This window comes from Nyctereutes procyonoides, unplaced genomic scaffold (genome assembly GCF_905146905.1).
Source record: "Nyctereutes procyonoides isolate TBG_1078 unplaced genomic scaffold, NYPRO_anot_genome, whole genome shotgun sequence".
Lineage (NCBI taxonomy): Eukaryota > Metazoa > Chordata > Mammalia > Carnivora > Canidae > Nyctereutes > Nyctereutes procyonoides.
In genome coordinates this window covers 80,845,101-80,856,075 of record NW_026575140.1, presented here as the reverse complement: position 1 = coordinate 80,856,075, position 10,975 = coordinate 80,845,101, and the positions used below count along the sequence as shown (strand labels likewise).

The 10,975-nt window shown below is 52.7% G+C and overlaps 1 protein-coding gene across 1 annotated transcript; it reads right to left on the bottom strand.

The window, feature by feature from the left end:
* Window positions 1–4,890: 4,890 nt before the first annotated feature.
* Window positions 4,891–10,459, bottom strand: LOC129496809 (protein PIP-1-like). Its single transcript, XM_055305143.1, has 3 exons — window positions 10,290–10,459; window positions 5,774–5,887; window positions 4,891–5,015 (listed from the first exon to the last, which is right to left on the bottom strand). The coding sequence occupies exons 1-3, from the start codon at window positions 10,354–10,356 to the stop codon at window positions 4,891–4,893; spliced, it is 306 nt and encodes a 101-aa protein (XP_055161118.1). The 5' UTR covers window positions 10,357–10,459.
* Window positions 10,460–10,975: the final 516 nt, after the last annotated feature.

The window sequence follows — 10,975 nt, the reverse complement described above, 5'->3', positions numbered from 1 at the left end:
CTAGGTGTTATACTATATGTTGGCAAATATAACTCCAATAAAAAAATATATATTAAAAAAAAAACTACAAAGTAGGTCTGTGATCAGAAATTGGCCAGATTGCAGAGCCTGATAGCATTAAAAGAAGTTGAAGAAGAAAGAAAGTATGTGTCCTCCCCTCAACTAAATTGGAGCCAGGTACCCAGAGGGTCAGGAATGCTTCCCCAACCTTCCTGGGGCATTTACTGAAAAAGAGAAGGTAGCTACAGGGTGAGCCCACCTACGAGAACATTGAAGCTGCAACGCAATTCCTGGAGCAACTGAGAGTCCCTGGCCTCCTCTTACAAATCTTTGCAGCCCTGGAATGCAGCTCTGGAGGCAAGCCTAAGTTGCATATTACATGATGCCATTTTAGCACTTGGCCGGCCAACGTCCCCTGTTTACCCCAAAGGGCTGGGAATCTGCGCTCTCGCTTGGGCCCCTGAGACGCCAATGTCATAAATGTCGCAGGACAAACCTCAAGGAGGAGATTACACCACAAGTTGGAACTCCTTCTGGAACCTGGGCAACCAACCGGGCAACCCTGAGGAGGGAGTGTGTGGTCTCTGTTTCGTCTGTCTGTGGGTCTGTACACCTGTGTTGTGGATGCCGGTATTCGCTGCCTCCACATGGAATCACCAAAGTTCATTCTCCAAGAACACCTGGGAGGGGCGTGAAGAAAATCCAGCACTTACCCGAATTAAGACTTGGTAGAAATCCTCAGGGTGATCACGGGAACTGATCCCACGACTTTTCAGGTTCATGTGCTCTGGGATCATCTTTGGCAAAGAAAAGGTAGTTTCCATTTGGTTGGATGGCAACAGGCCCGTCTTCAGACTTACCTGCATTAACTATCACGCAGATGGTCAGACAGGCTCATGTTCTCTCTCAGATGATTTGTCAGCAAGGAGAACAGCCTGGAATGATGGCCGGCTTGTCTCAGGCCTCATGAAGTTGTTGTGAGTGGCCTAACAGAGCTACTAAGAACAAGGAAGTTCAATAGATAGAAAGAGCACAGGGTGCCAGGGTGGCTCAGCTGGTTAAGAGTCTGCCTTGGGCTCAGGTCATGGTCCCGGGGTCCTGGGATCCAGCAAGTGTCAGGCTCCCTGCTCAGGGGGAGGCCCAGGCGTCGAGCCCGTGACCCTGCAGGTGCTCAGCAGCCCCGGGGCAGGGGCCCAAGGTGGACAGCGCAGCCCTGAGCCCCCCCAGCTCTGGCCCCCGGAACCTCTTCCATCTCATTCCCAGTCGGCCAGGCCCCTACTCTTCGGCTGTCCCTCTCGTTCCTGGAACCCGCCACACCGATTTTCTCTCACAGCCCCTGCCCTTGCCCCTCTATCTTCCTGGAACCAGTTCCCCAACTTCTCCCAGGTGTTGAAAGAGCCAGCCTTTCCTTCTCCCTTTAATTTGCCCACGTGTGAGCGTGAGTGACCCCCCGAGAGAGCCTCTCTGGCCGCCCCGGGTGAAGGGACAACCCTACTGCCCCCCACCTGCCAGCTCTGTGTCCTCGGGCCACAATCTTCCTCTGTCACCAGGACCTGAGATCATCTCCCTCCCGTGTCCTTTGTCAGCCGCTTCCCCCATCTCTTTGCGGCCTTGAGGACATAAGTGCCATGCATGTTCCATTCCTCCCTCCTGTCACTCTGTCCCCGACATCGGGGACAGCCTGGCACACAGCAGGTTCTCAGGGGGTGTTGAGTGAAGGCAGGGGCCAGCTGCTGCCCTCCTAAGGTTGGAGAAGAGAGAGAGCTGGGGCTTGGGCCAGATGTTGGCAGGTGACACCTGCGGCTCCCTCCGCCCTTCTTCCTTCTCCTTTCCTGAGTCCTCCCTGACTTACTCCCCACTCCTCCCTCTGATCTCATCCTACCCTCCTCCATCCCTGGGAGTCGAGGGGGATCTTGTCTGTGCTCCTCCCAGGTATGAGCCAAGCACCCAGAAATCCCCTGCTAGACAGAGCTGTGCCTTCCGGGTGGCAAGCCATAGTCTGCCCACCCACCCCCACAGCCCAGGAAGGAGGAGAAGCTTCTGACTCACCATGGGGCCAGACGCCTGCCCAGCACCCACACCAGGTGAACAGGGGGCCAGGCTGAGTGCGTGTCCTCACCCCGGAGGCTGCCTGCAGGGGGCGGCCTTGCTCACTGGGTCCTGACCCTGTGAGAGGTTTAAACTCCTCCTCCTGCCCCCACCAGAATCCTCAGGTCCCTGAGTTCAGGTGTGAGGATGGAGAGGGCCCAGGGATAAGGTCACCTGCTGCCACCAGGATGGAGCAGAGCAGAAGCATCACAGCTGAAGCTGGAGGAGCCTGAGATGCTGACCGTCAGAGGACACGCAGGTAGGGACACCTCCGGAAGGCTCCCTAAGTGAGGCTCACGACGGGCCTCTGGACAAGCTCTCCAGCTGTCACAGGTGTGAGTCAGGCAGCCACAAACACGACAGAGGTGGCCACATGGCCATTGTCTGTGTTTTCTTCCCTTGTCCTTTTTGGGTTTTGTTGTTGTTGTTTTGAGGAAGCAGAAACCCTGGACATAAAGGCATAGCTAACACTAAACTGTTTCTCCATCTCTCTTTGTTGGTTTGTTGAGTGCTGCTAAGGGCTACACCTGGAATGGGCAGCCCTTTGCTTTGATAAAGTCATTCCCCAGATGAGAAGATTCGTCCCTGATATCTAATAAGGAATTCCCAGGGAAGAGAACTCATTGGCTCCGTTGGGTCAAGTGTGTCCACCACTGTCACAGTCAATTCAGACCAGAGGAGGGAATCTTGTAAGCGTCACATGGTATGGCCTTTGAGGTGGCATGTCTACACCCACTCTTCCACCTAGCCCTTGGCAAACTGTGAGTCTAGTTGTGACCCATGAACACAGAGGCAGCGAGAGCCAGCCTGAGACCATCACCAGCTGATAACCAAAGTTATAACCAAGTCTTTCTCAGAGGAGGAAAATTTTATGAGGAAATGAATCTCCCAGTGGATGAGAAAACTGCCTCCACAGCAGGGCCAGGGACCTCAGGATGTGTGCGCTTGGCTTCAGAGTGTGCACAGCATCTACCAAGGATGCACGGCGACCCGAGTCCGCGTTGTGCCCGGTGCCCTCGCGAAGCCTGACAAAGACGAGGGGGCACAGCTAATGACTCTGGCACAGCTCCATTCCCGGCCTCAAAAGTCATGGCTTCTGTTCCTGTGCTCAGAGGAGCCCTGGGAGAGGGAGTCTGGGGGACGTGCTGGGGTCCTAGTGACGCAGGAAGCCAGAGAGACAGCAGTGAGACTTCTGATTCCGTCCAGCCCTCAAGGATGGGTTTGAGTTGAAAGGGTTCAGAAGCCGCCACCCCAAAATACATCATGTGACATAGGATCATTTTGAGCTGGAAGTCACTTCTAAGAAACAAGAAAAACCCTCTGGCCTCCCTGTCTCCTCAGGGCCGCAGCTCTGGACTCCAGCCCTGAGGAATCTCCCAACAGTCCGGACTAAGTAGGCTTTCCATTCCTTCCTCCGTGTGTTTACCTTCCCCCCATAATTTGCCAGCCCTGAAAGTATCAACCCCCTTTCTTTCATTTTGTCTCTTATGTACAAAATGATGCTTCTTTGCTAAGATGCTACAGAAGCGTGGTTGTGATCACTCGCTTCTCATCCCTGGTGACTCCCACGCAGGGGGGTGAACGAAGCTGGCGTCAACGCACTCTGTTTGGCTTTCCTCTTCCTCACCTGCCTTCTCCCAGTTTCTACCAGTGCCTCTCCCGAGGGCTGGCTGCTTGGGGAGAATGAGGACATGACACCACTGACAGCCATACAGGGGTCACTGTCACCGGGGGTGAGGGAGGCACAGCAAGAGAGCCCTGAGACCCCCCGGAGCACCGTGGGTGCCACAGACGGGCTCAAGAGACACGCTGGGCTCCAGCCTCCATGTGGGGGAGACGGAGAGGGGAAGGGTGGGATATCTGGTCAGGTTCTACATGTTTAATCAGCGTATGGTGCTCCCTAGTCCTCGTTTGTTGGGTCATTCTTTCCCTTGTAACAGAGGCCAAATGTGGATGCAGGTCAAGGGTCCTGAACGGTCAGGGGTGGGGTGGGATGGGGGTGGGGGAAGGAACCAGACTCTATCCACCATGTTCATCAGGGCATCTGAATTTTCTCTCGGGCACACCAGATTGCACGGCAGGTGGCAAGATTACATTTCTTACAAATTGTTTGGAGTCAAGTAATAGTGGAATGCGGGCAGAAATTATGTACACCGCTGTGAGTTCCGGCCACAAAAGACCCAGTGTGACTCCCCACAGTGGAGACCTCGGAGGCCATGTTAAAGACGGCGGCCTAAAAAGTTCAGAGGAGCTGGGTTCTCTAAATAATCACCACCACCTCATTGAACTGTGAAATGGGTTAGCAGTCATTTATTATTATTATTGTTTTAAGACATCAACATTTCAGAGATTCTTGTTACAGCAGCTCACCACCACCTAATACATCATTTACAGCCAACTCATTGCCTACGCTTTTGAGCTTCTGAGGACTCTCCCTCTTCCTTCAGTTGGCTGCCTCCAGAACACCCAGAATCACAGACCCCACAGTATCCCACAGACCTTGCCTTTTTAAAGTGAAAATCAATGTGACTCATCATTAGGATTTTGAAAGGAAGAAATCATGCTTGGACCTACTGGTGCCCACCACTCTTCACCCCAGTTGGATGTTAAAGACTCTCCTGGTGACATCTCACAATGAGGCAAAGAGAAGGGTGACTGGGCCTAGCACACAACTAGCAGGTTGTGTCAGGCCCCCTCTGGGGAACCTGTGGTCAGTGCACAGTAGTTGTAAAGATCGTGAGAGTTGAAAAGTGTGTTGAATCAGCTTCCTCTAGCAGGTCAGGGCAAAGTTGGGCCCCATCTTTAGAACTTGTTGCAGAAAGGTGAGTCATTGCAACATTTCTCCTCCAAATTAACATTCGTACTAAAGATCGTCATAGGGGAACACACGCTGCTACAACCTTGGTATCCGTATGAAAGGATGTTATCTGCAGAGAGGCAGAGAAGGGGGCAAGTGAGACCCCAAAACCTGGGTTTCAAGACCCATGGCTGTGGGGTCCAGCGGGTCCTGGCAAGCAGTGCTTAATCAATATTGCTGAATGGATCAGTGATAGTTGTATCAACAAATTAATCAAGGAATGAGAGAAGCTGGAACCTTCCATCAAGAACTGCTAGCTCTGGTAGGGAGGAGTATCTGCCTCTCAGGATTGAGAAATTTGAGATAGGGCCCCCTATCCTATTCTCACAGGATAGCTGGAGGGGCTCTGTGTCCTAGGGTTCCCTCCCCACACAGGAGAGGGCAGGAAGGGGTGAATAGGAATTGCCCATATCACCTTCCCCAACCCTCTCTCCCGACCTCTACCCCGTGGCTCCCCCAAACACTACAACACTCAGGTCCCACTCAGTGGGATTTTAGCAGCCCAGGAGCTAACAGGAGATCCTATCTTCTTCTCTTGCAGGTACCTGCCCAGTTAAAAGAGCCATTGGCAGCCAAGTACCAGAACCCTATGATGCAGATTCACACATTTAGTTGAAAAAAGACAACCAACCCCTACCTATACTGGTGCTGCTGCCAGGGTTCCTATGGCTCCAGTTCCCTGGGTCCAGGAGTCACCTTGCCTTGTCCTGGGGCCCCCAGTTCCACGTGGTCCCATGGGGGACTCATACCCCTCCCAACCCTGCACACCCACTCCTAGCACCCAACTTCAGGCTAAGGTCACCCAGGACACTCCACAGGCCCACCTACCTTTATAGACCTTCCTCAGAAAACATTGCTGGTTGCCTTCAGCCTGGCAGGTACTTTTCCCATCCTCGCAAACCCCATTGGCATTGACTTGTTTACACTGGAAACATTGCAGAGCTGGAAAGAGAAAATGAGCATCCTGAGGCTCTCCCGGCCCTGCGTTCCCACGGGTCAGGAGCGAGCACACCCTCTGGGCGACTCCCAGCCTGGACAGTGGCCGGTTCCCAGGCCCGATGACATGGCTGAAAGCTGGGGATTTCTGGGTGCTTGGCTCATACCTGGGAGGAGCACAGACAAGATCCCCCTCGACTCCCAGGGATGGAGGAGGGTAGGATGAGATCAGAGGGAGGAGTGGGGAGTAAGTCAGGGAGGACTCAGGAAAGGAGAAGGAAGAAGGGCGGAGGGAGCCGCAGGTGTCACCTGCCAACATCTGGCCCAAGCCCCAGCTCTCTCTCTTCTCCAACCTTAGGAGGGCAGCAGCTGGCCCCTGCCTTCACTCAACACCCCCTGAGAACCTGCTGTGTGCCAGGCTGTCCCCGATGTCGGGGACAGAGTGACAGGAGGGAGGAATGGAACATGCATGGCACTTATGTCCTCAAGGCCGCAAAGAAATGGGGGAAGCGGCTGACAAAGGACACGGGAGGGAGATGATCTCAGGTCCTGGTGACAGAGGAAGATTGTGGCCCGAGGACACAGAGCTGGCAGGTGGGGGGCAGTAGGGTTGTCCCTTCACCCGGGGCGGCCAGAGAGGCTCTCTCGGGGGGTCACTCACGCTCACACGTGGGCAAATTAAAGGGAGAAGGAAAGGCTGGCTCTTTCAACACCTGGGAGAAGTTGGGGAACTGGTTCCAGGAAGATAGAGGGGCAAGGGCAGGGGCTGTGAGAGAAAATCGGTGTGGCGGGTTCCAGAAACAAGAGGGACAGCCGAGGAGTGGGGGCCTGGCCGACTGGGAATGAGATGGAAGAGGTTCCGGGGGCCAGAGCGGGGGGGGGCTCAGGGCTGCTCCGTCCACCTTGGGCCTCTGCCCCGGGGCTGCCGAGCACCTGCAGGGTCACAGGTCCGATGCCTGGGCCCTAGGATTTTGGGCAACTGTCAAAGGACTCTTCCTTGGGCTTCTTTTTCTTCTTGTTATTTTCATCCTGTTTTGCTGTTTTTCCCAATGTCTCAGCGCCTGGTGCCAAAACTCCTCCCCTGCCCCCCATCAAGGCCACAGCTGACCCTCCCCACCCGAGGGGACGCCCACATGTTAACTCACTCGTGACACAGCTGCTCGGCCTTGCCTTGACTGCGGGGCTCCTACTAAATCCTCAGCGGTGCCCCTGGGACCCCCAGGTAGGGGCCTCTCTGCACCTGCTTCAGCAGGAGGAAGCTACAGAAGAGGAGCCCCTCTGCCCACAGCAACCTCAAAAATTTAAGGGTCAAAGCTATCAGAGGAGGAGGTGATGGGAGAAGGGAGCAGGCAGCAGACTCTGCTGAGGCTCACCGTCCCCAGGCCGAGCTCCCGAGCCTCACAGAGGGTAACTCTCCTGCATCTCCTCGAGGACCTCCTTCACTGTGTGACCGCGGCACCCCGGCTCTCTCTAGCGTGACTTCCCTCCCACAACCCTTACCCCCCTCCAGGTATAGGTTAGCAATCACCTTGCAAACACACGGCTTGCTGCTCCCCATCTGAAGGGTCTCCTGACCACTGTTTTAGGGTAAGAGCAGCCCTGCCTTAACCGCAGTAGCCCCCCACTGGGGTCTGGAGATCCCACTTGTAAGGAGCACAAGTTCCTTGGAGACAGAAGCTGGCCCTAACCCCCACTAACTAAAAAGCATATAATCAGTCACTCCTCACAACCCCCCCTGCAGCTCTTTCTGCCCGTGGGGCCTGTCCCTGGGCTTTAATAAAAGCACCCTTTCTGCACGCAAAAAAAGAGAAACGCACAAATGCACAAAAAAAAAAAACAAAAAAAACAAAGAGATGGGCCATGAGTGATTTCAAACACATAGGCAAAAAAATTCTTTTGCTTCCTGATGTAAGTGTAACATCAGTGACATGTAATGGATACTATTTTAGATATATCGGGGTAAATAAAATACATTATTAAAGTTAATGCTACACCTTTCTTATTTTTCGAATGTGTCTACTCAGAAACTCAAAATGCCATCTGTAGCTGGCTTTATATTTTTACTGGACAGGACAGTTTCAGCCGCCATAGGAATTGAGATTTTACTCGAGAAAGGAGGCCACTGGAGGTTTAAAAATGAGTGAGGGACGCCTGGGTAGCTCAACGGTTAGCGTCTGCGTTTGGCTCAGGGCGTGATCCTGAGGTCCCAGGATCAAGTCCCACATCAGGCTCCATGCAGGGAGCCTGTTTCTCCCCCTGCCTGTGTCTCTGCCTCTCTCTCTCTCTCTCTCTCTCTCTCTCTCATAAGTAAATAAAATCTTTTAAAAAAAAATAAATAAATAAAAATAAAAATAAGGAGTGACACGCACTGGTTTCTGTGTTGCAAGCTGCCTCTGGCTGCTGTGCAGACGATGGGCTTTTAAGAAGGAGAGAATGCAAGAGGCCCAGGGGAGAGATGGCACTGCAGTTGGCCTCCCCTGCCTCCCCCTGCCTCCCAGCCTGATTCACCCACACAGGCTGTGGGCTGCTCTTGCACACACCTGCGACTCTGACTGGGGCCCACGGGGCACACTCGCCTTGCACACCAGTATGCTGGGGTCCTACAGAGTCAAAGCCCCTGGAGGTAGCCCTCTCCCAAGAGCAGGTGGGGAGTCGGTGCATAAGTACACTGACTGAGATGGGATGGCTTGCGGCCTTCTCAATGCCTGTCTTCCAGAATGTCCCAGTGGGACTGAGCCCCGGGCTCTGGGTGCTCACCTGGCATCTAGCTCAAGGACGCCTCCTTCACCTGCTCCTTCCTTCAGTGTCTCACTTCCTCACTCCCTTGCTGGCGTTTCCTGGGACCCCTGTCCAATCAAATTTTTTCTACTCAGATCTGTCCCTCAGATCCAGCTTCTGGAGGAACACAGGGCAGGAGGATGAATTTTTTTTAAGATCAAATGAGTGTTTTCTCAATTAACTTGCCATATTTGGTATTCTGAGCCTTCTAGTGCACATACCCTAAGAGAAACCTGGACTACTTCTAGGCTGATTCCACTGGCAGATGGAGAACGTTGTAAACAAATCATATCAGCGGCCAGTTAATGCCAACAATCATTCCATTCTTCACTCAATCCATGGAATCAAGTAAAAGCTGTGGACACATATTCCATAGATGGTAAAACATCTGACTTTTTGTGAATGCTGTTGTAAATTCAGTGTCAAAGTTCACACAGAACATAAAATCATTTCTTTTGTGGTGATAGTATAACTACAGAACAAATTGATTGTATCCTGTGTTCCAACAATTGTACAACACAACCCCACACACACACACTATACAACTACAGGGCATGTAGAAATGACTTTTTGCTAATTAAGTATGTACACACACACAGGTAGGATAACTGAATTACAAAAGTTTTCACTGAAGGTGATGAGGAACCTACATTGCTCTCAGCAAGCTTTGCTGGAAATGGTTAAGCTTCAGAATTTTTTTTAAAGATTTTATCCATTTATTCATGAGAGACCCACAGAGAGAGGCAGAGACACAGGCAGAAGGAGAAGCAGGCTCCCTGCAGGAACCCTGATGGGGGATTTGATTCCAGGACCCCAGGATCACGCCCTGAGCCAAAGGCAGATGCTCAACCACTGAGCCACCCAGGCACCAAAGCTTCAGAAGAATTAATTTATGATTCAATCTAAGTGTCCACAATGGTATGGCACCCTAAATTCAGTTGCCGTTAATAAAGTGTCTGACTGCGTTTTTGGATGTTTGACAAGTGACAGATCTTGTCGCATCCCTTCTGCCCCACATCTGGCCCTGGTGCTCCTGCAATTGGCATGGGTGGGAGGTTCAAAACATTCAGACCCTCATCGCAGGCAGGAACACGCCCCTGGCCCTCTCCTAACCACCATGTACCTCCCGAGCCAGTCTCCCTTCCCTGCTCCTCAGGCCATTGAGACACCTGTTGGACTCAAGTCTTGCTTTTCCAAGAAAGCCTCAGCAGGTAAGAGGAAAACCTTCTCATTCCCTCTGGGTGCAGATATGGCATTGTGGGTCCAGACATTGGAACCAACTTTGGGGTGGGGGCCACCCTGATCCCACAGGATAACCCAACAGCAGAAATGTGAAAGTGCAACAGAGAGAGTACCAACACATATCAGCCTGAAAAGTGTTTAAGTACATGATGCTGTGGGGACAAAAGTTACAAGCACAAAGACACTGAAATGTGTCCCTAGAAAAATAGGATGTCCCGGTTAAAGAATAACCCACGCGGTCATCTTACCTGTTGGGGACAAGTCAGGACAAGGCAGGTAGATCTAGAGTCAGGGAGAGAAGTCCCACCTGGAGCTGGAAAGCACCACTCCCCCGGATCCCAGATCCTTATCAGTCCCCACTGCCCTCCACTGCTCCCCAGCGCCGCACCTTGGAGCAGGTCCAGCTGTGAGCACAGGATGAGCAGCAGGTGCAGCAGCAGCAGGCAGCGACCCATCTCCGCGTTTGGTCCCGGCCTCAAAGATTGGCAGAAGCGGGCTGAGGTGCAGGTATCTGGAGCCGGTGAGAATCGAGGCTTTATGAGTGCGGGCTGGAGGAGCAGCCAATGGCAGCCCAGCGAAGGCTCATTTCCCCAGGATACAGTGAGGACAGAGGAGGACAGAGCACCTGAGGAGCCCTGCCTTCCCCCCAGTGATCCTGGCCACGCTCCCCCCACTGACCCGACCCCAAGGGAGCCAACTCAAATAAGAAGGCATCGCTGGTTGTATCTCAATTTCCCAGTCATAAATGGAATAATAAAGCCGGACTTACATAACTGAAGATGTGAGATTTAAGTGAATTAGGGAACGTGTCCCCACGTAAAGAAGTTTGTCCTGTCCAAGGGACGGACTGAAGAATGGTGTCAATAAACACACCCGCCCTGTTGAAGATGCTCTCCTATTCAATAAACACGTGCTTAGACTTTTGAAAAAAAAATGCGAGGCCAGCACACAACAGAACACAGTAGGTTTTGGTGGTGGTGTTGTCTCAGGTCTTAGAAATGAAACACACCTGCTTTGCTTTGTCACGTTTGAGCCCAACAGGAGCAGAGGAAGGCATTTCCCCCAAATCTTGAT

What these genes read in the sequence shown, in the direction of transcription:
- LOC129496809 (XM_055305143.1), bottom strand. Translation starts at nt 10,356, where the DNA reads ATGGGTCGCTGCCTGCTGCTGCTGCACCTGCTGCTCATCCTGTGCTCA. An exon ending in ACAGCTGGACCTGCTCCAAG is followed by an intron (nt 5,888 to 10,289) that starts GTGCGGCGCTGG and finishes TTCTCTTTCCAG; the next exon opens with CTCTGCAATGTTTCCAGTGT. An exon ending in TCTGAGGAAGGTCTATAAAG is followed by an intron (nt 5,016 to 5,773) that starts GTAGGTGGGCCT and finishes GCCTCTCTGCAG; the next exon opens with ATAACATCCTTTCATACGGA.